Here is a 26,898-nt window from a genome sequence, read left to right as displayed (position 1 = left end):
TCACCTTTCTTGAAAATTGCAAGCCTCTGCAGTTACTCCAGACAGCTGTGTGCTTGAAAAGCACCTTGGTTTCCTTAAGGGGGGACACTGGTCTTGAAAAAAAAATTGTTATTAATGAAGTCACAGTTACGAAATCTTCAGGGCATATGTATTTTTGTGTGCCGATTCTGAATGTCACTTAATTTCATGTAAAACAATTCCTTGAGCACTTATGCACTATTTATGCTAGTATTTTGCGGAGAGTTTTGGAGAAAATTTGCTGCGGGAAACTGGCTGAAATGCATGCCATTGTGTTCTCTTGACACCAAGGAATACAATAAGGGTGAAATTGTCTTTCTGCCTATCACAGAACTTAAGTTATAGAGTTTTGAAGTTGTCGCTTCAGAAATGAGAAGGAAAGTGTGTATTCCTGTTTATGAAGTGGCAGTTTCAGTACCCTGTTACTCAAGTTCTATGAGAGCCAGGATGATAATTTTACCCTTATTGTATTCCTTGGTGTCAAGAGAACCCAATGGCATACATTTCAGCAAGTTTCCTGCAGCAAATTTTATTCAAAACTCTCCACAAAATACTTGCATAAAAAGTGCATAAGTGCTCAAGGAATTGTTTTACATGAAATTAAATGACATATCTAGAATCAGCGCACAAAAATGCATGTGCCCTGAAAATTTCATAACTATGACTAAATTAATAAAATTTTCTTTCAAGACCAGTGTCCCCCCTTAAATAACTGAATGCAGCCGCGTTTGTGATGTGGTGGCCATATGGGAAGCAGTGTTTTTTTGCTTGTCGTCTTTGGCACTGTCTCACTATGGACTGCCACCAACTAGCCCCACTTGCCATTGTTGTAGTATATAGTTTTCCCAGTGTTGGCTCAAGAAGCGGAACAGCTCAGTTTCCTTATGGCTGAACTACCATCACTTTTATCTGCTGCTGGGGGTTGCCGGCTGGGACATGAGTTGTTGACACTCCGCAGCTGTCTGCTGGAATAATTTGTGTGTTCTGTGCAGAATTACCTGACAGAGGTGGATAGTCAGATGGCGACTCCGGACACGCAGAAGCGCTACCGTAACAGCTTTTCGGAGGGCTCACTTTCGCGCAGCGCCTCTGAGTCGAGTGTGTCCAACAACCACCAGAACAACAACAAGGGCCCATCGACACCCATCACAGCACACAACAAGTGAGCGCCACCCGACAGAGTACCTAGCTGCTTTTGCCCACGGATGGAAGAAATTGTCATAGTGTACAGGGGCTACTTGCTGTGACATTCTGTTTGGTAAGAAGTTTGTGTGCTGCCAAAAAAAAGCTGCATTCACAGAACAATATAAAGGGGAAGGACGGGGTAGAAGCAATAAGGTGCAACTGGTAGCTGTTTGCTCTACTCGGGTTTTTATAAGTTTTTTTCCATTTTTCCTGTGTCACTGGTGCTGGAGTGGAGCTGTCAGTTGCTGTTTGCACTTCGTGTTGTCTGCTTCTGAGGTTCTCCCTCTTTATGTTGTTTTGTGAATGCGACTTTCTAAGCAGTGCACAAGCTTCTTACCAAACTCAGTGTGGCATTCCATCCAGTGTTATCAGTCACAGTTAGTAGAAATTGACGCTTTTAGATGTTGCTTGGTCAGTTTAAGATGACATGAATGAACGTTAGTAAAAACTGAGCAGCATTTGGAAGAGTTGGATACCTTACAAGGGTCGCATTTATGCACGGCCTTCTTTGCCGGGCTACTGGAACTGATGGGACAATGTGCTTCACGGTTATATTTTTAGCTCTTTAGTTCTTTTCATACTGTGCCCATTAAGGGAGGAGAGGGTCTTAAGGGGAGACGCGGGTCTTAAAATGATCAAAAATGCAAAAATTTCGATTTTTTGAAAAAAGTGACGTATTCAGGATCAATAAACTATAAAGCCTAAAAAGCTCCAAGATCAACCTCCATCTTCTAAAATAACTATATATTTCACGCTTGCGAAGCCTGAAATAGCGAAATGTGACTTCGCGCCCGTCGCTTGGTTTTGTTCGATCTCATCTTGCCATCTTGGTTTTGTTCGAAAGCCGGGCCCCTTCCCCACTACCTGTTATTACTCACTACTCTGAGATATTTTCGGAATGCCTGCATTCCACATTTTTATGAAGCCTCTACAGCGACCTCCGAATGGCTGGCACGTGCACTTCAAATGCAATTTTCTCAGCTTTGTGTTTTTTGCCAACATGACTAGCCTCACAGATGTCTTTATTATGTTTTTATGGTGAAATTTCAATTAATCTTGTACCGTTGAATTCAGAAAGGACAAAATTGTGGAGCTATGCTGTTTTTGTTTGGATGAGTCAAACATTTCAAATTTTGTGAACCATAATGTCACCTAACTATACTTCATAATTATGGTGCCTTGATAAAATTTAATATTTTTATGATTTACTTCGGTAATATAATTAGCATAGCTCCTGATGGCAGGTCATTGGCTACAGCTCAATTTCAGTCAAAACCAAGAAATAGCAGAAAGTGTCTTAATTACCTGTAAGAATTTAACTAATTAGGCCTCAGTTATTTTTCTGTAATATGGAACAAATTGAGACATACTGAAACTAACTATATTTTTGAAAACACGAAGAAACACACATACACACCTAATTTCATTATGATATCTTTAATTTCAGGACCTGCGTCTCCCCTTAAAAAAATCTTTATTAATGAAGTCACAGCTATGGAATTTTCAGGGAACATGTATTTTTGCATGCCGATTCCAGGTATGCTATATTTACATAATTTCATGTAAAAAAAAACGTTATGCACTCATGTAATCTTATGCAAATTTTTGTCTAGAGAATTTGTCTAGAGAAGTTTTGCTGCAAGGGACTTGCTGAAATGTTTGCCATTGCTTTTTCTTGACATCAAGGAATGCAAGAAGGGTAAAATCATAATCTGCTTGTCATAGAACTGGAGTTATAGGTTTTTGAAATCCCCACTTCGGAAACTCCAACAGTACAAACTTTTCTTCCGGTTTCTGAAGTGGCACTTCAAAACGCCTGAACTCAAGTTCTGTAGTGGTAATTTTGCCCTTATTCCATTCCTTGTACAATGGGAAAAGCATGTGGCGTGCATTTTGGCAAGCTCCCTGCAGCAAACTTTCCTGAAAGCTCCTGACAAAAAACTCTTGCAGTACATAATACATAAGTGCACAAGGAATCATTTTACGTGAAATTAAATGACATGTTTAGAATTTCTACACAAAGGTGTGTTCCCTGAAAATATTGTAATTGTGACTTCATTAATATTTTTTTCAAGCAGTCTTCCTCCTCGTTGAGCATTGGTCACCAGTCACCCATAGATTTCACGGGCTATTTTAAGGCTACCACTGCATTTTCCGACTTGTTAGGCTTTCAGTTATGTAGTCTTAAGAAGTCAACTTAATTTTCAAGTAATTAGTAACTTTTCTGCGAAACTAATTTGGTGTGGGACTGAACAGTGCGGCATGGAAGTTTTTTAGCAAACCTGCCAACCTCCCGGATAGCTGGACCCTTTAAATGACCTCAGTGTCGCGTTTTTTTTTTTCTGCCTCGAGATAACTTTTTTGAATGGCAGCGGTAGCAGTGAACCTCAGGATCAATTCAGATGGTATGACCTTAGTTGGGACTATGAAGAGTCCAAGAAACCAGCTGAAAATCCTGGCCGCGGCAGTCCAATTTCGATGGAGGAGAAATTCTAGAGACCCGTGTACTGTGCGATGTCAGTGCATGTTAAAGAAGACCAAATTTCCGGGGCCCTCCACTACGGCGTCTCTCATAGCCTGGGTCGCTTTGGGACGTTAAACCCCCATAAACCAAACCAAACCAGTTGAAAAGTAAAGCTGCTGTCCATCTTGATAGGCATTGTTTTCTGCCTGCTTTTGGTTTACTGACGTTTTTGTGTTGTATGTGTGGATTACTGTATTTGCTTGCATAATTTGCACAAATTATGTGGAGATTTTGCAAACATGTTTAAAAAAGTGGTTGCTTCTAGAGGCCCGTGTACTGTGCGATGTCAGTGCACGTTAAAGAACCCCAGGTGGTTGAAATTTCCGGAGACCTCCACTACGGCGTCTCTCATAGCCTCAGTCGCTTTGGGACGTTAAAACCCATAAACTAAACTAAACTAAAAAAGTGGTTGCAGTCTTTGCAGTGGTTGCATTGTCTTAGCAGAAACTGCAAAGACTGCACCCCTCTGTTCCGTAATGTCAGAATCATCGGCCGTGGTAAAACGCAGATTGAGTGAGAAATCTTAGAAGCCTTCAAAATCAAGCAGTTAGCAACTGAATGCGTCAGTGACAGCTCTGTCAGGTTCACGGCAAAAGAGTACAGTTTCATGAATGGGACATAGGTTGCCACATGCAATCTTCCGTCGCTTAATCAATTTTGTTCTTGTTGTTTTGATAGCGTTTGTGGTTGCTCTCGTGCATGTGCGCCCTGTTCTGTTGTTGGCCATTCACCAAGTAAAGAATATTTCAGTTGTTTCCAGCGTTGTCCGATGTACTTCTCCTTGTGAACGCGTCCTTTCCGCTGGTTTTCCACTTACCATGCACCAACTGTCCCAACAAGCTACGCTTCTTCAATATTCTGGTCTGTTTCTGTTGCTCTCAGTGCGGCTTGTCGTCCCGAGAGTGGTCTTGGAACAAGTCACACAAGCATCCCTGATGACGATGGGGACTTTGAGGAGAATGGCTACGAAGTGGACTCGTTTGAGGCAGAGCTTTTGCCGGCCCTGGGGAAGGCTGTGGCCATCTATGCGTTCGATGGTGAGTGCATTTGGTGGCAGACCCTTACTGCATAAGCATGAAGGAGTTGCAAACATAATTTATTTATTTACTTCAAGTTACCCTCTTGGCCCTGAGGGCATTACAGAGGGGTACCATCGTCATCAGCAGCACCAAGTTCTGAGCATAGTGTAATAGCGGGGAACTGTGTACTGTAAAAACCGGAATATTGGTCAACCCCAACTAACAATTTCCAAGAATAAAAAATAAAATAATGAATCATTGAATGACAAAAGTACCAAAAGGTATCCTTGCCTTGAAACAGTTGTGACTCAACCGTCTGTACAGTGATGACACTATTTAAATGCTGCTCATATCTGCAGTGCTTGCCACAAGGGCACGAAGTGTTACTCGGAGTCGTCCGAGTCATCAGTACTCGAGTAGGATGATGAATGCTTCTCGCTGCTCGCGTCCCACATGCGTCCCCTGCCACCCATTGCTACTGCACAGCGCAACACCAAGACTGTGCACCCACTTGATTCCACCTGGCCACCGCATACAGTGCGGAGTTTTGCATTGAAACACACATAGTTCTGATGAGTATCAAACAAAATCCAAGGAAACAGTTGCAATCGTAAGAACAAAAACAACGCTTGCGCCCATGTGCTGTGTATTATCATCGCACGCAAAGAGCCCCAGGTGGTCTAAACATATTCAGAGTCCTCCACTACAGTCGAACCTGTATACATCAAACACCATTGAGTTTGATATAGTATGTCATTCGATATAAAAGTTGTAGTAAATTTAACATACAAACACAATGAGATGGAAAAAAATGTATTTCTGCGATAGCCATGTACTGCGCGCAGAGTACCGAGCGAAATAGTCATGAATTTTTTGTTTCTTCATCGGCATTGCGTCAGAGGGAACACATTTTTCAGTGTTATTGACGGACTCCGAACAGCTGAGACCACAGCCTTTTATCGACATGCAATAGCAACAAACCATGCTGGTCGTACGGAGCATGTGAAAGCATGTGGGCACAGGTTTTGTCAACGTCTCCTCGGAGTTCGCATCAGTGGCATCCTGGTTATCCATGACATCGCCAATGATGTATTTGTCCACATGCTCTCCTGCTGTCTCAGTGCTGCCGTCTACAGAGACAGTCACCTACGGCTGCCCTATCGCAAATAACACCAGGAATATCAGAGAAATGGTTCCACATATCAAGATCCACGACGGCTTGCTGGGCTCACTCGACAAATGATTTGCTCAGTGTTTTCCGGGAAAGCAGAGATTAGAATGTCGGGAGCAGTTCTGTCTAGTTTGTTTTGGTGTCATTCCACGACCCACTCAGCATAGACAAGGTGCCTAGGAGGTCGATTTTTAAGTCTCCTCCAGTTCTCAGGTACTGTAGGAGCCTCTCAATTAGATGCTTCCTATAACCAGCCTTCAGTAACTTGGCAAAAAGTTTGCAGGTCATCCATGCTCTTCGATTAGACCTGTAGGTCACCGGTCTGAAAGCGTGTTCTGCAAGAATCGCAGGGACTTGCTTTTTCTGGTCATTAGTGGTCAAAGCTTTGTCGATGCATCCTGGCTAGCAACTGTACGTACAAACTGCAAGACTGTGTGGGCACAGCTGTTGCAACATGCCTTTTTAAAAATGCATGTTCTGGTTGGATGGCTACGTACCCGCTGCCTACACTCAAGGAAAATCTGTGTCATCATTGGTCTGCGCATACTACCTAGCATCGTAGCACCCGCAGGTTTATGCGGAAAGCGAACCTCAGGAGTTGTACAGAGGGAAAGCCAGCTTCTTGAGTCCACCGGTGTTGCCCGAAGTTCGGTCCATCGGATGTGACAGCTAATTTTTGTACTATGTACCATACATTTTCCCATGCATTCATGTTGCGGTTTTTAGGTCTTCAGAAATTACTTGACACAAAGGATAAATTGATCTAACAGAGTTGAGTATAATTGGGTTCGAGTGTATGGCGTCCCTCATAGCCCATGTGTTGCTTTAAGGCGTTAAACTCCACAAATCTACAAGCTACGCTGTGTAACTCGCGAAACGCAGTGAGAGCACGCGTAATCGCTGATATTTTAAATCTCTCCTCTTTCACACTTTCCTCAGTCCTTTCATTTATGGTTTAAGACTGCTACAGCGCCTTTCCTTTAACTACCTATAAACTCTATACAGAAGTGTGCAGAGTGTTCAAGGGGCCTTTTGAGGCATTTTATAACGTCGTGCGATCGTGCATCCCACCCAGTGGAAAGGAAGTTGGCAGCAGGAGCGAGGCATGGGTTGTGCGCATGGAGTTCGTGGCAAAGAGCTATGTGTGGTCAGCAGGAGCCTATGTGCGATTGGCGGCTGAATGTGTCGTACGAGCAGCTTGTGCTTTAAAATGACTTGTGGAGGGCATTCGATGCCGCCGCTTTAAGAACGTAAAGACGAATGTTCCCGGTACAGTGCCCGCAAACGCAGCTGAGCCGGAGCATTGGGCTCGGAACGCAGCACACTGTGGGAAGCCAGAGTCTGAAACGTGCGGCAGTGGATCGAAGGGAGCTGGAACGTTGAAACACTCTACTCGCAAGTGTGCCACGGAGGGGTTGGTGCGCACTAAAGGGGCCAGCCTACCAGATGACGCCTGCTACAGAAGCAGGGTTTCTGAGCACGCCCTACCTCTCGCCTCTGGTGCCTGCAGTGTGGGGTGGTCAGTTCCCTGGATATTATTTAAAAATTTGGAGGGCTGTACTCAACTAATTGGTTTGGTTTGGTTTATGGGGTTTAACATCCCAAAGCGACTCAGGCTACGAGAGACGCCATAGTGGAGGGCTCCGGAAATTTAGACCACCTGGGGTTCTTTAACGTGCACTGGCATCGCACAGTACACGGGCCTCTAGAATTTCGCCTCCAAAGAAATTCAACTAATTGTAGTAGCTTAAAATGTATGTGAGCTCCGGTAAAATGTAAGTACTGTGAAATGTTAATTTACTCTTCATTAATTTGAATTCACTCGCCGGAGTGGCTCAGTGACTTTGACGTTTGGCTGCTGACCTCAAGGTTGCGAGTACAATCCTGGCCGCAGTGACCGTATTTTGCCTCCAGATACAAAAACGGCTGTGTGTCAGTGCACATTGAAAAAAACGCCTGGCAGTTTAAATTCATTTGGAGCCCTCATATACCATGTATTGCTTTACAGTGTACGATATAGAATTTTGATTCAAGCTGTGCTCTTCTGTAATGAGTCTCCCAGCTTGCATTGGTGGTCACTTCCTTGCCAAATGATAGGTAGCGCTAGAGCAAACCTCTGGATGCGAAATTTACTTGTGCGAGAGCTGCAATTTCTTTTCGGAATCCTGTTTGGGTGTGGCTCTTTCACGGGTTGGCCTTATGGCTACCTGAGGAAACCTTGGTAGTGTTGCTGCAGCTGTTCAGCAGAATATTGCAACCACTGATAGCAGATCTTGTGCACTTTTGTCCAGTGCCCCTCGATGCTTTAGCTCTTGCCCCGGGCGCACCCTGAATTGATGACCCACTAAGTTCACCTCTCATTTCTAGGCTGGCTGGACCAAGCTACTGGAAAATTGGCTGTTTTGTGGCTTTTGTGCTGTAGTACAGTTGTCATTGTAACTTCTTTGTTTCAGGAAAGTCTGGGAGATTTTTTTTTTTTCAAAGTCAGCTAGTTTCCCTATTGTTGTGGGATTTTTGAAACGTGCCTGGCATGTCTTCCCTAAAAAGAGCCTGTATGCAGTGAAGTGTGATGACTAGAGAGGAGTGTCTCACCAGTGTGCCGTCTTTCTTTGCAGCCCAAAGTGAGGGCTCAATCCCAATGGAGGAGGGGGAGGAGTTCCTGGTGGTGGAGGTAGACCAAGGAGACGGGTGGACACGAGTGCGACGAGAGAACCTAGAGGAGGGCTTTGTGCCCACCTCGTACCTCGAATGCACGATGTTCAACAGCTGCTAGCCCACCCATGCTTTCCACTATTCAGCGAGTGCTGTTTTTATGTAGGTGTGGTGAGTGTCTTCACTTGCATAAGTGTTCACTAAGACTTGATGAGGCATGTCCTCCGGGAGTCTGTTACCTCTAAATGGTGCGGCATTGAAGAAGACAGGGTGACCAAGAGCATTTCTATAGCTCAGTCAGGGGCGGATTTACGGGGTCACTCTTAGAGGGGCAGTCTTGTCTCTGAACCGTGTGTTTCTTGAGCTTTTTGCATCATTGGGTTCAGCATGGTTTTCCTGTGTAGAATTTCTCGTTTGGAAGGGAGAGAACGTCCCCCCTAAATTTTGGCTATGTGGCTGTTCATTTCGGTACCCGCTGCTCGCTTTATTTTTTTGTGTAGTGTCCGAGTGCATGTTTAATAGTCAAACCTCGTTAATTTCACCCCTGTTAATTCCGATAATTCAGCCTCCCTGCTCTCTCCCGTCAAAAATAAAAATGTACATAAGTGAATGGCACCACACACTCATTAATTTGGAGTGAAATCGCACGCGCACTGGTTAATTTGGACTGAGGACTTGCCAGGAACGGCACTGAAGTCAGTTTTCGAGCCACGCATTGCTATTGTCATCGTCCAGAAACCAATGCTGGGCTGGAAACCGCCCTCCATTCCGAAAACGTACGAGGGACAGCACTGCTACAGTAAAACCTCGTGTATTCGGTCCGAGTTAATTCAGAAATTCTGACTGCTGCCGGAGTCCTGCCAAATGCCCGTGCAAGTCTGTGGCGTCAGAAGCTCTATTCGGATGCTATGGGGCTCACATCGGTCAGTTCGAATGGGCCTCCGAAAAGGCACTGTGTCAAGATATGACGTGCTCGACAGGTGATGGTCCAGGTATTCGTCCGCAGGCCTGAATTGCATATTACATTTCCTCCCACACCCCTCTGATCTGCGCGCAAATGTAGGCGTGTTGACGGTCGGCAGGTTCCGTCGATAGGCTGAGAGAGAGTCCGGCGGTCCGACTGTGTAGTTTCGTTTTCAGAGCTTCGTTGCCAGCCAGTTTGGCAAGGTGATTGCCTTGTTGCTGATCTTTTCTTTTTTTTTGTTTTTCGAAGGCGTTTTGCCACTCCAGCGCCAATGCATGTTTCCCTGTTTTCCATCCGCGTTGTATTTCAGTTCTACCAGTGTGCTGAAGCTCCGCGCTTGTCGCGGGGTGTTCGTCATTTGTGTGGTGAAGCCTCCTCACATGCAACGCCACATGTAGAGAACTCCACCATTGTGGAGCATTTCTGCTTCTGCCACTGCTGATAGCGTGCAGGAATTGGAACATTTGATGGAACTAGTTGAGAGAAAAAACTGACGCCAACCAATATTTTAATTTAGCCAACCCCCTCGCCGAACACTGCGAGCGCGCCGACCACCCAATAGCCTTCGAGGAGGTGAGCGTCTTGGCTGTGGAGCCAAACCTGTTCTATAGGCGACATGTGGAGTCATGGCACATCCGGCTCACAAAGGCGGCGATGAATAGAACTCCCCTCCGCGTACGTTAGTGGACTCCGCCACGTGCTGACAAAGGGAGAGCGAAGGCGACACCCCGCTGCTGCTGGCACACTTTAGTCACCCCTGAAGAAGGGACCGAGTTGGTCCCGAAACGCTGGGCTAAATTAAAATGTTGGTTGGCGTCAGTTTTTTCTCTCAACTATCCCAAAAAGCCAACCAGACGGACCTCCGTCGAAGATGTTTTCGTTCAAATTTGATGGAACTGTGAGAAATCGCTGTTGTCGCGCAGTTTGTCGTAAAAGGAAACAATTGCCCAGGTTCCCACAAAATAAATTTCGTTTTCACACAAACGGTTTTTGGCAGTTTTGGGGGGCCATTCTATGATTAAATATTTGGATAATTCATACAATAACATCACTCATTTGCCAGCGACTTGAATCTTGTTTTGTTGCCTTTGAGATGTTTCCTTTGAGAGGGCTTGCTGCCATGGCGCAGTGTGTCCATCTTGAAAGGGCAATTTTCCTGCTAACAGGAGTTGCGTATCTGCTTCTGTTTCAGGACTTGTTTCTCTTTAGTTCTTTTGTGCATTCCTCTTCATCCAGGAGGGACAGGACAGGGAAGGGTTGCCCAGCACAGCAACCACCATGGAATGGAAAGATGGAAGCTTCGTCACTCTCAGTATTCCCTTTGGTTTTGACCCCAGTGGCCATGTAGGGATGCCCGCAGTTAATTTATCCTCCGCCACTGCACAGGCAGAGAGAGAGAAGGTGGTGATGGCTGAAATGCACTTTTAGCTGGTCCTTCTCTTTAGTCACATGCTCATGTAGAGAGAAGGGCAGTCGCGCTGAATTGTACTGAGAGTTTGTATATCTACTAGTTTGTGTCTGTGCGTGTGTGTGTGTGTGTGACTATGGACAGATATGAATGGGCAGGTACGAGGATTTGCATGGGCTGTCGACAACATCGAAAAAAAGGTTTAGTTTTTGTTGTATGAGCATGTTCTTTTCAGGAATGCTCCCCCTTCTGCATGTTTATTGCAGTGATTTCCTAGTTTTCTGGTGTCAAGGTGATGTGCTTTCCAGTAAAGTGAAAGAAGCAGTTGCAGAAAAATGCACCTTAGAAATTGTGGCCCCAAAAGCTTGTTTCTGTCCGAGTTATGCTAATTGTATTTATTATGTTTGAGCTTCTTTTATTTCTTGACACAGCCAGTTTCCAAGGTAGTCAGCATGTTTTAGTGAGACAACTGATTGCATAGATCATCGGAACAGTGTCGGCAAAACTTTAATGTGTAAAACATGTTGTTGGGCTAGTAGTTGGTGCATAACGTTGATCGAAAAAACACCAGCCAAAAAACAGACGAGCACAGGAAAACGAGAAGTTAGGAAAGAGACTCTTTCCTAACTTTTCGTGTGTTCGTCTGTTTTTTGGCTGGTGTTTTTTTTCCATCAACTTTAATGTGTATATATCCTTTCTGGCAGTGACTGTTCAGGCACATGAAGCCTAGTGGTGTACTTCATGCTCTGTGCTGCCTGGCATGTTTATTTCACCCAGATCGTGATATTAAGAGGGTCATGCTGCTTTAATTTGGCTGCACTTGTTGTTTGTGTCTTGGTAGAAGTGACAGCTTTATTTAGGTGCTTATTGTGAACTGTCATCTATGGGTCGGCAGCGATTTTTCTTGCACTCCCGACTTCTCACCTTCAATACTGAAACCAGACTGGATCACATTTGGATGCGCGCCCGTGGCCAGTAATGGTGACCAATAATAGGGAAAGAGCATCTGTGGGGGGTCATCGATTTGATGGCCATTGAAGTCTCCTCTGTCACAGTGGAGAGCTGCATCACTTTTAACTATGGTTGTGCCAGGCAACACACATTCTACAAGTGCTGCTGTAAGCTGGAAAGGTTGCAGCATATGGGATTAAGTTCCACTATTGTTGGTGCAGTGAAAGGCAAGCTCTATACCAGGAGCAGCATTATCGTAGCTTTATGCGCAAGGTTCACATCAGCTTACAAGCATCTGTGTGTTGCTTCACTCAAAACAGGCTTCAGAAACCAACTGCCAACCACCACTTGTTACTCAAAGCTTTACTAAAGCGCTGAATGCACAGGAAAGATGCATCATTCTGTGCCACTCTTTTTATTCGTAGCGATCTGAGCAGCGAATTTATGCATGCTAATTCAGAAGCTCTTCTTTCTCGCGTGCTTCTGAGGTGTTAGACTTTCGTAACAGTGCCCAACTGCAGGCAGAGTTTGCAGTCCATCCACAGTTGGTGTGCTTGTTTTGTATGTGCATGAGTTGTGCCAGAGGGTGTATTCTCCTCTCCCTGTGCTGAAATATGTGCGTGCCATACACATGCAAAGATGGTGGTAATACAGTTCACAGGAACTGCGATGCAGCTGTGCATGATTGTCATAAATATGATGCGCTAGGTGGTTGCTTATTGTGTTGCTAGAAAGTTTCTTTTGCCCGCGCTTGCTAAATGGAATTTGTTAGAAGTAAACTGTGCTTAACTGAATTCATCATTCTGCCATGCAATAAGTGTTAAGTTACTGTGAGCAGAGATGATGCCGTGGAGTTTTGGTGCACCTCATTTTCACTTGCATGATGTTCTATTATGCTCTTTTTTTGTGTTAATGAAGTTTGTGAAGAAATGTTGGCTTTCGTTGAGGTTGAACTACATCAATGTAGCTCTTTACTTGTTTGACACTCTGTCGCCTCTGCCTTTTTGGCAGTCTGTAGCGCTTGCTGATGTGATTTTTTTTTTCGCCATTGTGCTTTTTTTTTGTTGTGGTCCTCATAGCTCTTGTTCTATTTGAAGGCTGGAGGGCAAAAAAATGTAGCCTAATCAATTTCGGCTAATAATAGCCACGCATGCACACAGTGGCAAGCAGTCTGTGCATTTAAGACAGACTTGCAGCCTGTGTTTCGTGGGCAGACAAGGAAAGGTTGTTTAGTTCAGCATACTGGGTGACACTTTTGTGCACCATATATGTGTATATATGCGCGATTTTCAAGTGTCCCAATGGCCCATCAAATGGGGAACTAAATACCACAGAGGCAAACATCCTTGTTTATTTTTACACACTGGCATCCTGCCAACATGTTATAGAAATTATTTTTGCGTGCTATGCATGGAGTATCGTTATACCGTAATCTATTGTTCTTATTTTTATATATTCTGCTTTTTTTTTGTTTTGCCGAAATAACATGACTAGCTTCAAAGGAGCTTGTAACAGTTTGCCTGCAGAGCAACCGTATTACTCTTCGCAAATGGTCCCAACAGCACTGGTATTTGTTTCTGTTGTGGAAAACTTACCCAAGATGTCTACTATCTTAGTATATAATGGTAATCAACTATTTCAGTTTTTTTTTTTCTGTCAAAAGGCCACTTGCAAATCTTCTCTCACTCCTTGTATACTGCTCTGATTGTAATGAAGTTCAGTCTTCTAGATTCTCATTACAGATTTATATTCATCTGCTTTCTAATCCCTTGTTGCCTCTTGACATGCTCGCAATTGGCAGCAAGCGTAGAGAAGGCGTGACATTGTGCTGGCTGAACTCATTTTTTTTTCTCTCATGTAGGAAATCAGTGAATGTGCTCCGTTGACTTAAGCTTCACTCGTCTCATTTTGCATTCATGTTACCTGTGTCGCATGCTTAAAGCACCGATCTTTTCTAATGGAATGGCTGTTTTATGAGCTCCCAAGAAACCACAGAGGTTCATTATACTGAGTGCTATTTTTGTTTAGTATTGTGGCTTCCTGTTTTTAATTAGCATGAGAGAGTGATCATGTATGAACACAAAGTGCGGCTGTTTTTTCAAGGTATTTTTATGATGTCCAATGACTGGCTGTCATGAGCAGTGCAGTGTCCTGAACAAATGGCATATTGTGTAACATTTATGTAAATACAGAGATGTGTCCATAATGGCTGTCTGAGTGAGTGACTGTTGCTAAGCCTCACAGATGTATTCTTTTCAAAAAGTGTGTGCCTGTTCTCCCCTTATATCTACATTTCTGTTTTATTCATGGTAGGATATTTTAGTTTTTTTGTTGTTGTTGGTAAGTTTGTGCTAGCAAGCGTATATCTGTAAGATTGTGTCCAAACGACATCTTAAAGTATTAATGTTTTGTGGCAAGTCCGCAGAGTGCTGGGCTCAAATCCAGCCTTTGAGAGTCTGCATGACTAAATGAGTGGTTTTTGTGTAATGCAGAGGATGTGCTTACAAATTGTCTGTGGTGAATCAGTGAATGTGCAGATGAGAGTGAGTGAATTGCCTTGCTACTGTGATTTTCCTGCCGCCTTTTCTTTCATGTGTGTTTCCTTCCCGCCTCTTATCTGTTGTCCCCAACTACATTTATGAATGACAATAAAAATTGTTGACGTATGTGTCCTTTGGTCCTGAATATGTGATATCTGGCGTGCTGAAGGCAGAAACAGAGAATGATGGCCACTCTCTGTTGCTGCTGAGGCGTGCCGAACTGAGATTCATGCGAGTGCATTTAAACAAGATATGAGTACATTCATACTTGCTGCAAGTTATTAAACTCCATAAAAAAACTATCAGAGCACTTCAGTTTTGCCGTTACCATTGGTTCATTACATTGCTGACAACTTTGATGGAAAATATCGGACCAGAGGGGTTCCACTCGGTGTGCTCCATAACTGACCACTTTACGCTCGCTCGCATTGCATGCCCTAAAAAGATATTGTAGTTCGTGTTACAGCCGAGAAGCTGCTCTTGCTCCTTCTATTTTCCGCGTGCAGATGGGGGTTAAGCCTGTGCACGGGACGTTTATCGTGGCACCTAAGGTGACCGCTAAACCGCAATACAACAGAGCACCTAGAGGTACATGAACATTTGTTTTTGAGGAAAGGAAATTGCGCAGTGATTACCTCTCATCTCGGGGGCACCCGAACCGCGCCGTAAGGGACGGGAGGATGGTGGGAATGAAGAGGTGCCGTAGTGGAGTACTCCGGAATAATTTATACCACCTGGGGATCTTGAACGTGCTCTAACGCACACCACACGGGCGCCTTTGCCTTTCGCCTCCGTCGAAACGGGGCAGGGTTCCATCTCGGGAACTCCGGCTCAGCAGCCGAGCGCCCTGACCACTGAGCTACCGCGGCGGGTACATCTGGAGGGGTGAAAATTATTTCGCGACGCTGGTCCGGGTAGCTCAGGTTGGTCCGAGGCTGCAGCTCTGTGCAACGTCGCCAGCTCGGAGCACGTACATGCCACACAGTAAGACTCATTTTGGTAAATGGGTGACGTTATAAGGTGAAATTCAAGCGGAAGGGTGGGTGCATTTGCAGCTATGAACTCGCATGCGTATGAAACGGGAGCAGTGGCGAACGCAGTTGCCGTGAACACTTGCCGAGTTTCTTGCATGTACTACGTATCTGGGACACTCCCACGCCGCGTGCTCTTTATTGATAGCTGCGAAGGTTGATTGCAAGAAAGCGTGTTAACCGTCCTGGTGACCGCCACCGTAAGTAGTACGTCTTGCCGCAGCATGCGCAGCAAGCGTCCCAAACGGCAACGCCCAGCCCAGGCGGTGCAATCCGAATGTGAGTCAATTAACTGCAACGGCTGATTAGGCATTGCGAATACAGCAGCACAGCACACAACGGACGCAAAAAGGAAATGAAGGTCGGTATGCCATTTGGTCGACTGCCACAAAATACGCCGAGAAGTGCCAGAGCACCCTACGTTTCTGCGATTTGCTCAAACAACGTGGAGATAACCCGTATTTGGTTAGTGATGGTTTCGTATGCTAACAAGACTGCTTTTGCTACTTTTAGTAGCTTTACAAAGCAAAAACAGAAAACATAGATATGAATAAAACATTACAATTGTTAATTGTGATCAACTCTTAGGTTAGTCTCTGAAAAATGTCTTTCCGCACAGTGGTGTTTAGTTCCAAACTGTGGTTAAGAGTAACAGTATAACTGTTGTTGTCCGTCATTTCGACGCGATGCTTTTCGTGGTAGCTTGTCAGGGAAACCAAAACTGTTATTTAAACAACCCGCACCCGCGCGGCACACTTCTGAGCTAGCAATGATTGGACGCATATGTCAGTGGAAAGTCATCCTTTGTTTCTGCATCATTGTGTGCTTCGCGTCCGTTTTCCTTCGGTTTGAAAACAAGCTCGCTCTGCTCGAGTCATCCCGTTTGAAACTGAGTGAGTTTTGGACCCACGATGATTTTCGCGTTGCGTCGATCATGTCGCAAAAATCGGTGTAGTGTCTCGCTGAATAACCTTTCACTATTGATTGCTAGCAATTAACTTTTCCGAGACAGTGTTCTCGTTATCGGTGATGCTCGTCCACTGCGGTCCAGAGTGATGTTTTTCCGGGATCCGTATCACCTATCTGCGATACGAGAAAGCCGTTGTAAATATTGGTGTAGGCAGAGGTCTCCCGTTACCGTTTTGTTGAACAAAAATTGGTTGTGTTCTGGTGGTGCTCGGCTGTAGGTGTAGCCTGTAGGAAGTACGCGCTGTGATGTCGGCTTGCCTCTACGTACAGACTCTACGTACTGATGCGTTTGCCCGCGTTCAATTTTATTGAGGATGATACTGTATATTAGTGCACTAATGATGGTACGGTACTTAAATGCTTAGTATGCCGTTGACCACAATGCTTCTTGAAAGGAAAAAAAAAAATCAAAGCGAAGCTATCTGAAATCCACGAACTTAGTGCACTCAAAGTGCATGTACTTCTTCCTTTAAAATTGCAGGGACACGTACATTAATTATTTATCTTTTAGACAAGTGACCTGACCTGCTTGTTACGACTTGTAAAAGTTATATGACAGTCGTGTCTGATGGTTTTCCATTTACTAATTACTATGCCTTCACAGCCAGAAGCGTAGCAGCAGGAAGTGATGTAAATGAGAATTTGAATATTCAACACCCAGAGAGCGGCAGTTAACAGGAGCAGATAGGCATGCGCTGCCGGGTGCTCCACTTGAACCGTCCGGAGTCTTCCGGATTAATCCGGAGTCTTCCACTAAGCATGTTTCATAGCCCACAGAGCAGCTTTGACACATTAAACCCAATTGATCACGTATCATGGACCAAGCTTTTAAAAGCACAGGGTAAGCGCTATTCTTCACATGTATTTTATGGCATATGTTTTGGACATTTCTCTCATTAATTAACTAGTGAACGTATTTCCAGCGTTTTTGTTTCATTAATTAAATTGTGCTCATTGAACTGAACAAAAGTTAGCATTAGCAAGAAGTCTGGTTTCCTTTCTTGAATACTGAATTTAAACTCCTTTTTTTTTACGTTCGTTTTCATGAAATAAAAACCATTCTCTGCACATGCCTGATCCTGGTTCAGTATATTCATACGTGATTACGTGATCATATAAAACACACCTCAAATAGCAGCCTTCTGTACTTTCTTTGGAAATTATATAATGGTACTGTTATAATGAAAAAGCTTGTTTTGAGATAACTGAGGTTGAAATAAAAAGCAGGTGCTTTGCAAAGCTTTTATTGTGCCAACACTTATTCACCCATTTATTCAGTAGGCATCAGCTGCGTAGTCATCATCAGACAGCGTCTCAATTCTATACCTCCTACCACCTAGCTTACTCGGCTTGCTTTGTGAACATCTGTGCTGCATGGTCAAGAAAAGAAATTCAACGCTGTTGGACTTGTGCCATCAGTGTTCCAGTACCTTCCAAAGAATTATTTGCTCTAGCATTCGAGGGATTTTAGGTATTCACTTTTGGCATAATTTTTGCCTAGGGCTTTTCGTTCATAACCCCTGCAAGCACTAATTATTATCCAATGGAGGGAGGCAAATTTTCACGTTGTTGTAAGGCACATGCCAAGAATCCGCAGCGAAAAATGCTACCATAATTATGCCTTTTCTTCTGAATCCTCGGGTATCCGCATTTTGACTGAGGACTGCTTTCAGTCACAGTTATGCTCATTTACCGATTCCTATCTTGTAAAGTCATAATGTAATCAAGTCAGCACATTTTAGGCACTTTGAAGCACTCACGCTTGCAAAACAAAACACACTCCTTAGCACCGTATCAGAGCTACCATAAAACTTTACGGTGTCCATTTAAAAAGTGATTTTCTTTGTGCATTTTGTATGCCTGTCTTCTGTTTCTGCACATGATTTTTTAGGTCTCAGCACATCATATTGCATCCAGATTAGAGGACATTGCACCTCATATACGAGGAACTTCTTAGTGTACTGGTCATGTCCACAAATGTCACAGTAGACCCTGAATGGGATATCACTTTGTGATCTTGGAGGGTCTCGATAACAAGTGCTTGTATCAGCAGAAATACTTCACAGAAAATTCCAAGCACGTGGACGCAGCGTCTAAAGCTTGCTTTACCTACAAGAAGTCTCAGGTTGTTGCCAGTCGAGTTTTCCAATCAATTTAATTTGTAGGACTTGCAGCTGGGTAGCGATTATGAAATTATGTTGCAACAGGCAATGAAGACAGCATACACAAAAAGGGGGCATTTTCACTAGCCGACTCCTTTTAAAAACCATTCTTACGACGAAATATATCACACAAAAAGAAGTGTGATATACTGGAAAATTCAAGGAAGCAATAATTTGGTTTCTTTTTTCACTTACCCTGCCTTCTTAAACAAAACGGAACATTAAGCATAGGCAGTTCTTTGTTTTGGAGTTTTATTTTTTTTAAGTTGTGGAGGTAAAAACTGGGTGCTATTATTTGAGCTAAAAATCAGGTAGGAATTGAGTTTTACTGTAAACCCTTCCGATATTCAGCCCTGTACTTATCTGTGTTGATTTTACATAATTTGTTACTGTCTTTCATCTGTTAAGTTTTGTTATGAATCCACCCCCTCCAGAATGCTTCGGTAACTGACAGTATGTAAAATAAGTAAATTAACATCAGGGGAGGAGGAGCGTTTGTAAGGAAAGGGGGGGTACCTTTCTCACTCGTAGTTGAATCCTGAACTTCACTAAGCGAAGGGGTGAAGAAGTTGCATTTGCATTTGTAGCATTTCAGCATTGATGCTGCATTTTTTTGTACTTGCCAGGTCTCTGTGGCCATGAACACATTCCTTTATCGCTACTGCCAAGTGCAACTCACAGCAAAGAAGCACTGACTAGCATGTGCTAATGTTTTGTGCAGTAACATCAAGAAGGCATCAGGTACTTACATTGTGCCAGCTCCCGTCTAACCGGTACTATTCAAACTCGCTCTGACATTAAGCCAATTATGGTGATGGGACTAAGGAGGCTTACAGTGAATAAAATTAGAAGATGTTTCTAAAGCAGGTGAAGGTTAGTCGAGAGTTTCCATGCAGTGCCTTTAGCATTTTGTTCTAACGGACCAGGTTTGGACAAGGCGACTCTGTGTAGAGATTGTTTTGATCTGATTTGTGTAAAACTTGTTCAGTGCGTAACAATTGGGACATATGGGTGTTACCTCAGAAAAAGGCTCTTAGATATGTATCGCTGGTGGCAGCCATGTTACGCAAGTGAGTATGTTTATATTGCACCCCATTGACAGATTAAGTAGCATTACCTATGCAATTCTTTAACTGTGCACTTCGGAGTGGTTATATAATTTGAAAAGTTACGGAGTGCACTCTGAAAACCCCCACTTGCTTGTGGCACAGTGCCTTATATGTAGTTCTCTTTTTAGGGGCTTTTAAAAAAGCCTGCGTATTCTGCGAAAAGAAGAAAACATGATGTAGTAGATGCTCATCGGTATTACTGTGCTATGCTCTCATATATGTCTTCAGCAAATGAAGCCCATTTGTTGGTTAGCTGTGAGCAAGCAACATACCACCTCTTTTAGTGTTGGCCCAGCAGTCCACATGACCAACTCTTTTTCAAAGATGTAAGGCACACATAGGCAGCCACGTTTTGCTGGAGCCACACACAGCATGCATTCAGCATTCATGCATTCAGCTAAATTACAAAAAAAATGTTTGTCCTTTCCTCAGCTTTCAGGAACTGTTGGCCTCTTTCTTTAATGTGTGTGTGTGTGCGTGCGTGCGTGCACGCGCAGTCTTATGTGAAAGAAGCAGACAGTCTTTGCTAGGCAAACATGGGAAATTTTTTCACTTCGACACATACACACACATGCATGCACATTGAATTCAGAAACAGTTGAATTCAGTGTTAATGCTTCTTTGAAACATTATTAGCCGTAGTGGATGCCCGTGCTGGAAAGCTACTTCATTCTTTTGGGTCTTTTGGGTGGTGTAGCTGTGACAATGTATACAGCTTGCACAGTAGGCTTGTAAAATTATGCTGGTTCTGAGAGGAAATATAATGGGGTGGTAAAAGAAGTTTTGTTAAGTTCAAGATTAGTCCTTTTGTGCAAGTCTATGTGCATGTGTGCCTTAGAAATAAGTGAAGGTGTACTGGCCTAATAATAAAAAAGCACTGGAAGCTTGTCGCTACCAAATATTGATCATCATTGCACTTTAGCAGGTGATGATACATTTGTCCCTGCTATTAATGATGCATTTCCACTCGCATTGTCTTTATGCAGCGGACACAGTTGGTAGGCTGCAACTGTTCTACCTCAATGAACGGCTGCATGACTTTCCCCCTGTGCAAGAGAGCCGTACAGATGCTCCCTTGGATGACTTTGGGCTGCCCGAGAAGACGATGGACAATCTGGTCATCCTGTACAACCGAGTCCCCAAGACAGGCAGCACCAGCTTCATGGGTGTTGCATACGACTTGTGTGCTACCAACAAGTTCCACGTGCTCCATCTGAACACATCCAAGAACATGCATGTCATGTCGCTGCCTGACCAGGTAAGCAGGGATCAGTCCGCTCAGCAGTTCTGTAGCAGTGCAGCAGTGTGTTCTGAGCGTAGCAGTGCTGTCAGTGGTCACAGTACCAAAGGCAGTCACAGAAAAAACAGGCGAATTGGTGTGAATTGGATGAATTGGGAAATTTGAATTGGTGTAAGGGTGTATGAATCGTGCTTTTTCGAAACCGAATTGAATACAAATGGTGTAACTTTGTTACCTTAATGAGTATAAATAGTGTAGCTAAAAACTTAATCGAACATGAATGGAATATTTTTGCAAATATTTGGTACATGTGCAAATATTCGTAAAAAAATGAAAAATCTTGTGACACATGAGAAAATTGCCTTTTGGTACTGGTGATGGTGGTGAATAAGCCAGTGCCACATTTCAGTAGATAACAGGGCCGAGCTCTATGTATGAGTTATGAATTTATTGGGCATCTTGCTAACACTGCCTGAGCTGTGCTGCATCGCCCAATCTTGGAGGCCATGTATGAGTGTTGTGAACACTGCCACATGAATGGACCGCATCATGGCACTGAACCCTCCTTCCCATGCACACTGATTGCAGTGGCTTGCTGTGTGGCATCAAAAATGCATTATTTTGGTTCGTTCAGAGGATCTGATGAGGATGTTCGATATGGTATTCGAAAGTTGCAAATATTCGCACATCCCTAAATCTCTGATTTTGTGGGTTTGAACTTATCCATCTTTGCACACATAAGTAATGTGTAAAGCAGGGCTGTAGCAGCAACGGCTGTGAGTGAGTGAACATACATTGCAAGTCAGCCGTGGATTGGATATAAGTTCACTATTGCAGGGGGTGAAACGAAAGTGTGCTTTTCCTTGTTGCTTTTGTGCCATCCACTGCACGGGGGCTCGTGCCATTTGTCTTAATTGGTTATTAACAGTGACGGTACCTTAGGAAGAAGGGTTTGGTGGCCGCCACCCCAAAAATTTTCTGGGCTACACATAATTTGACGAGCACTTTCTTCAGTTCTTGATCATGGTTTATGGTTTATGGGGGTGTAATGTCCCAAAGCGACCCAGACTATAGGGATGCCGTAGTTACAGTGTATTAGAATACTGTACAGGGGTGCGAGCGGGGGCTGCTCCTATTGTTCGGCACCACATGCCGTTTTTGGAGGAAAGAAGCGGCAGCGTTGTCGTCGCCCGCACTTGAAGCGAGGCAGCCTGCCCTCCGCTTCATCCTACCTCGTTTCGCCGCAGAATTCCCGTTCTTTTGCTGCTTCTCTGTTTCTGATGTTTGCCAAAGCGACGTTTATACCATTCTTATGCACTAGGATGGACAAGAGGGTACGCAGAAACAGGCCAAGCGCTCACATTATCTCTCTTCAAGTCCATAAAAACATGAAGAACAAGGCTTGTTTGGCAAATGAACTTTCATAGACCTGACTGGCCCGAGCCTCTGGCTGTGCTGAGTGTGCGTTTCTACACTTTAAGCCATGTTTGATTTTGAAGGATTATGTGCACATTGAGAATGCTTGACACAGGTGCGTTTCCGATACCTCTACCTAACCTTCCGTCTGAGCAAGAACTCTCCAGTTGCAGCCCCTTAAAGGAGAAGATAGCAGATGTAGGCGCTGGGAAATATTAAGGATAATTAAGCCTGTTGCACAAATCACGCTATTCAAACAGACACTAATGCTACAGATGCTACAGTATAGGCAGAAGATCAATTACTGGGTCTGGTTGGCATTTCATCCTTACGGTTTTGGAAAGCGCTAACTGTGCACAGGAATGGACACACACGAAAACAACGCTGAAGCGAAGCCTTCGCCGAAGCAGACGAAGTTCGTCTGTGTTGCCGACGTTTGCAGACATAGGCATCTAAATACTTGGCGCCAAATGCATTCCTGGGCTTTACTTGCTCCTGCTACGTGTTTTGTACACTGAACACAACAACGAAGAAAACGTTGAGAAAGATTTGGCATCCAAAGAAAAATTATATTAAATAAAACAACAAAGCAAGAATGAATGCGTGCACGTGATACAACGCAGAGTGCTAGATTGTCTTCTGAATCTACTGCAAAAAAAAAAAGGAAATGGGAACCACATTAGCATCATAAATTGATGTAAATCGCAAAGCATGCCGAAGCCAAGCGCATAAAGTTTCGGACATCATGTGAAAGCACTTTAGCACTGTTTTCTTTAGAGCTATTTGGCTCATGGTTAAAGGCTGATTATACATCTTTGCGCAACACATGCGACAGCACAAATAGGTACATGGGATGAGCGCTCAGGAGCGAAGGTACAGCAATCTACTCGTCTGCTTTTTTTTGTACGGTCCCATGTTTTAAAGAATAAGAGGTAATTCACACCATGTGTTAGTATGTTACTTCTGGGGATTACCCCGGCATGTGCCCTTCTCCGGGCATATGTCACCCTGATTTTTTGTTTGTCTCGGCGGGAGATGCGTCTTCTTTTGAACTGTATATATGGCTTACGCGGAAGTAACTTTTTTTTAGGCATTGTAAAGGACACAGGTGAAGAAAGGTTTTGTGGAAATGTACCATGAGTTTAGAGATTTACTATAATAAGCATGTTGATGCGCGAGGAGTGTATCTTGCAGTCCGCAAAAATCATGGGGTACATGTTTGCAGCTAACATTATATCTTACAAACGCTTTCCGTATTCTTCGAGATATTGTGCGCACCAGTGGCATAGCCAGAAATATTTTTCGGGGGTGTTATACGCCTCCGGTAAAAAAATAAAAAGGAGGGCCTGCGCCCAAACAATATCTCAGTCATTTCTCTGCTGTAATAAAGACGAAAGGTTAGTTGTTTCGTTCACTGTAATATCTACATAATACGAGCGCACACAGGACTCCGAGGACTTGATTCGTAAAGAAAATTTTCTCACGAAAGGACACTCGGATATTAACAATATTTTTACCTAATGTACAGCAACACAAAAGCTTCTGCTCTACAACAAAGTCAGCAACTGCGAATGCATGGCGTCTGTCATAAGTGCTACCCCATGCATGTGAACCTGCGTCTAGACGCAAAAAACGAACTTTTTATTTTTGCGATAGTTTATGATTATTTCAGAACAATGCAAAGGATGAAAAATCAGGCTGACGTGAAAAGGTATTATTTATTGGGGTGAACTGTGCCTACAGTGAAAATGAGTGACATGCGTTGCATGATGGTGAAGAAGAGTGACTATTTTCTGCAGTAACTTCTGCTTCTTATTAGAACAGGAACTATTTTTTTCATCAAACCGGCTCTCTTCTTTTTTTCGTTTTTATGTTTCAATATATCGATGCAGTGTGAATAGGACGGGCGAAAAAAGGTCGAAAAGAGGAAGGGGAGGGGAAATGCAGCACTCAGAAAATTTCGGTTGGTGTTCTGACACCGAAGCACCCCCTCTGGGTACGCCCCTGGTGTGCATTGTATAAAAATGCCAAACTGCACCAAATACAGCCAGATGCAGATTGTAAAGTACTTGTAAACTTTTTCTCCCTCTGTTTTGCTTGGTGTTAGAGTCTTTGAATAATATATAAGTGCACATACAGTATTGTGCATCTTTATCGTGAAGTACTTTAAAAATTTTCTCGCCTCAGCCGCTGGCTTGTTTACGCTGAACCTGCGCACAGAAATTGGGTATTGCGGTAACTTTTGTCTCGTAGTAAGTTTGTTAACAGTACTTACCTGGTTCAGCCGCGCATGATGCAAGCCTGTAATCGTCTGCCTCGAAATCGATGAACTGAAAGCCGCCAACTGTGGGTTTTCGCCAAAGGGCGTTAGTGGCACCACCTCTTGTTTGCATAGGAAAGTTCCACGACGCGAAGGGTGCCGAGGTCAGCATTAGAAGCAGCGCAGGTCCTTTGATGGCGCCACTGCTGCCCTTCGCGGCAATCCGGCGCTGGTGGCTTTCAGTTCGTCTACCTTGGCGCAGACTCTCACAGAGTTGCATCATTCGCGGCTAAATCAAGTAAGTATCATTGTAAAACTTGCTACAAGACAAAAGTTTCTAGAGTGCACAAACTCTGTAGTCAGTTTTACCGCAAACGGGCCAGTGGTTATGGCGTGAAAATTTTTTGAAGTCTTCACAATAAAGATGCACAATACTGTTATATGTGACCCAACATTGTGTTGTTTTCGCTATATGCATCCTAAATGAAACCGCCCGTGATACCCTAATGCAGTTTCAAAAGCTAGGGTTTTTATTCCTTACTAGTCTACGGCCATATCTAAATATATAGTCTAATTCCACAAGTCAAGCACAAATGGAGGCTATGCAGCATCATTATATCTTTAGCTGCAAGGAAAAAAAAAGCAAGGAAAGGAATAGTTTTGTTTTCTTCCTAGTCTCATCATTATTTCGTGGTGGTAGTTAATTCTGGCTGCTCAGCTGCTTTGCGCGTGTGCAAAACGATGATGGTGCATAGTCGCGCTGCTGTATGAAAAGCTCTCGCTGCTGCATTTGTGCATCTTATTTTACTTTCATGAGGACCAGTGCCACGAAGGCATCATGCATACCCAAACTATCCCCCCCCCCCCCCCCCTCCACTTTCTATGTACCATCGTACAATGGATATTCTGGTGCCATCCCTGGCTATTAATGCGGAAGTATTAAATGGCTAGTTGGCACGAAAACCCAGCATCACACAAAAAGTGGTGGCATTACAAAACTCACGATTCGTTGAAATGGTGTGACGTCATCAAAGGCAGGAAAATACGAAATGTTGACAGGTAATAGTTACTACTAGTATTTACAACTGCACCAACTACAAAAGGAATAGAACAGAATTAGATTAGAATTGGATTATAGCCAAGCATAGCAAGTCATAGCCAAGCATGTTTGGCCTGGCTATGACTTGGCTGTGGCCATTGTTTTGTTGAATAAGCATGCCAGGTTTTTCCTTTTATGCGTAGCATATTGCAATCACTCAGTTCAGCCCTTGGGCGCGGCCGGGCAGCCACCAAACCGCGTGACGTGACGTCACGTGGTTTGGTGACGTGACCTCACATGGTGACGCGACATCACCAAACCACATAAAAAAAGAAAAAAAAAGACGGCTGAGCATGGTGGCGGTTGCCGCCGCCCCGTTTCAAAGGGGCGCTCCTATCCATCCATCCATCCATCCATACGTCACAGAGGAAAAGCTGCTGAGAAAATCGAGTGCCGCCAAGCAATACCTCACGCAAAAAGACCGCGCAATAATGCAACGCATTCTTGGCTTAACCAAGCTAAGCCTGGGCATCTTTTTTGACACAGCTTCTCGATGCCTGCATGCCTCTTTTCCACTGCTCTCTTCCACACTCCACTGGTTGAAAACAAACAACCAGCTTGTACTGCGCATGCGCAGTTCATGTTTGAGACGGGCGCATACGTCTGCTGCGAGTGCATATCTGCCACTATGCATGTGCAGTTGGTGCCTTGCAGATTCAGATTGCATCGGTGATGTTCACGTACATGTGCTTTCAACTAGTTTTCGTGTAGCAGTCAAAATTTTGCACAGTCACAAAAGGGTGCCACTTCTCGTAAAAAGGCGATTTCTGTCCATTGGTCTCTACACATGGAAATGCTCCAGAATTTAGGAAAAAAAGCTAGCAGAAGATTGTTTTTCTGCTTCATTATTTTGTATAGACTTACAGCAGCAACAATGCTGAAGTTATTTCATGGAGTGTCTTTGGGGATTTTGAAGCACAAAGGGAGTTGTAGATGTTTCTACATGAAGCTTTGCTTGCCTGCCTTGCTTGTTTGGTCACGATGAAGCAGTAGTTTTGGGTATTGATCCTGGTGGTTCACTGACCTCATCAGCAGGATCAATTCATTTTTCTTGTATGGATGACTTGCACTCGCGTCACAGCGGTTGCATATCACACTTCTGTTAACTGTTGTTCTTCTGAAGTCTTGCCAATCACGTCTGCTTTTACTGGTTTATAATATACCTATTTTGCTACCGATT

General features: G+C 43.9%; 2 protein-coding genes across 9 annotated transcripts in view; both read left to right on the top strand.

The window, feature by feature from the left end:
- Nucleotides 1-14,564, top strand: part of Cip4 (formin-binding protein 1-like Cip4) — a 180,860-nt gene extending 166,296 nt beyond the window's left edge. For 5 of the 7 annotated variants that reach the window (XR_016291402.1, XR_016291400.1, XR_016291399.1 and 2 more), the window contains exons 12-15: nt 1,011-1,180; nt 4,610-4,764; nt 8,533-8,740; nt 10,726-14,564. Coding sequence is in view for 2 of the 7 variants with exons in the window: in XM_089583548.1 (XP_089439674.1) it covers nt 1,011-1,180; nt 4,610-4,764; nt 8,533-8,690 (483 nt within the window). In the remaining 5 variants the exon portion in view is untranslated. Of the gene's footprint in view, nt 1-1,010; nt 1,181-4,609; nt 4,765-8,532 lie in introns of all 7 variants that reach the window. The other 2 variants (XM_089583548.1, XM_089583547.1) reach the window with 2 other exon arrangements.
- Nucleotides 14,565-15,280: 716 nt separating this feature from the next.
- Hs2st (Heparan sulfate 2-O-sulfotransferase) overlaps nt 15,281-26,898 on the top strand; it is a 35,661-nt gene continuing 24,043 nt past the window's right edge. The window contains exons 1-2 of one of the 2 annotated variants that reach the window (XM_089583551.1): nt 15,281-15,416; nt 20,690-20,961. In XM_089583551.1, coding sequence (XP_089439677.1) covers nt 15,407-15,416; nt 20,690-20,961 — 282 coding nt within the window. In that variant the 5' untranslated portion in view covers nt 15,281-15,406. Of the gene's footprint in view, nt 15,417-16,130; nt 16,357-20,689; nt 20,962-26,898 lie in introns of those variants that run through there. The other variant, XM_089583550.1, reaches the window with a different exon arrangement.

Source organism: Amblyomma mixtum, chromosome 3, assembly GCF_055824585.1.
Source record: "Amblyomma mixtum isolate Tamu chromosome 3, ASM5582458v1, whole genome shotgun sequence".
Taxonomy (NCBI): Eukaryota; Metazoa; Arthropoda; class Arachnida; order Ixodida; family Ixodidae; genus Amblyomma; species Amblyomma mixtum.
The sequence above is the reverse complement of the archived record's forward strand: the minus strand, read 5'-3'. Positions and strand labels throughout refer to the sequence as shown.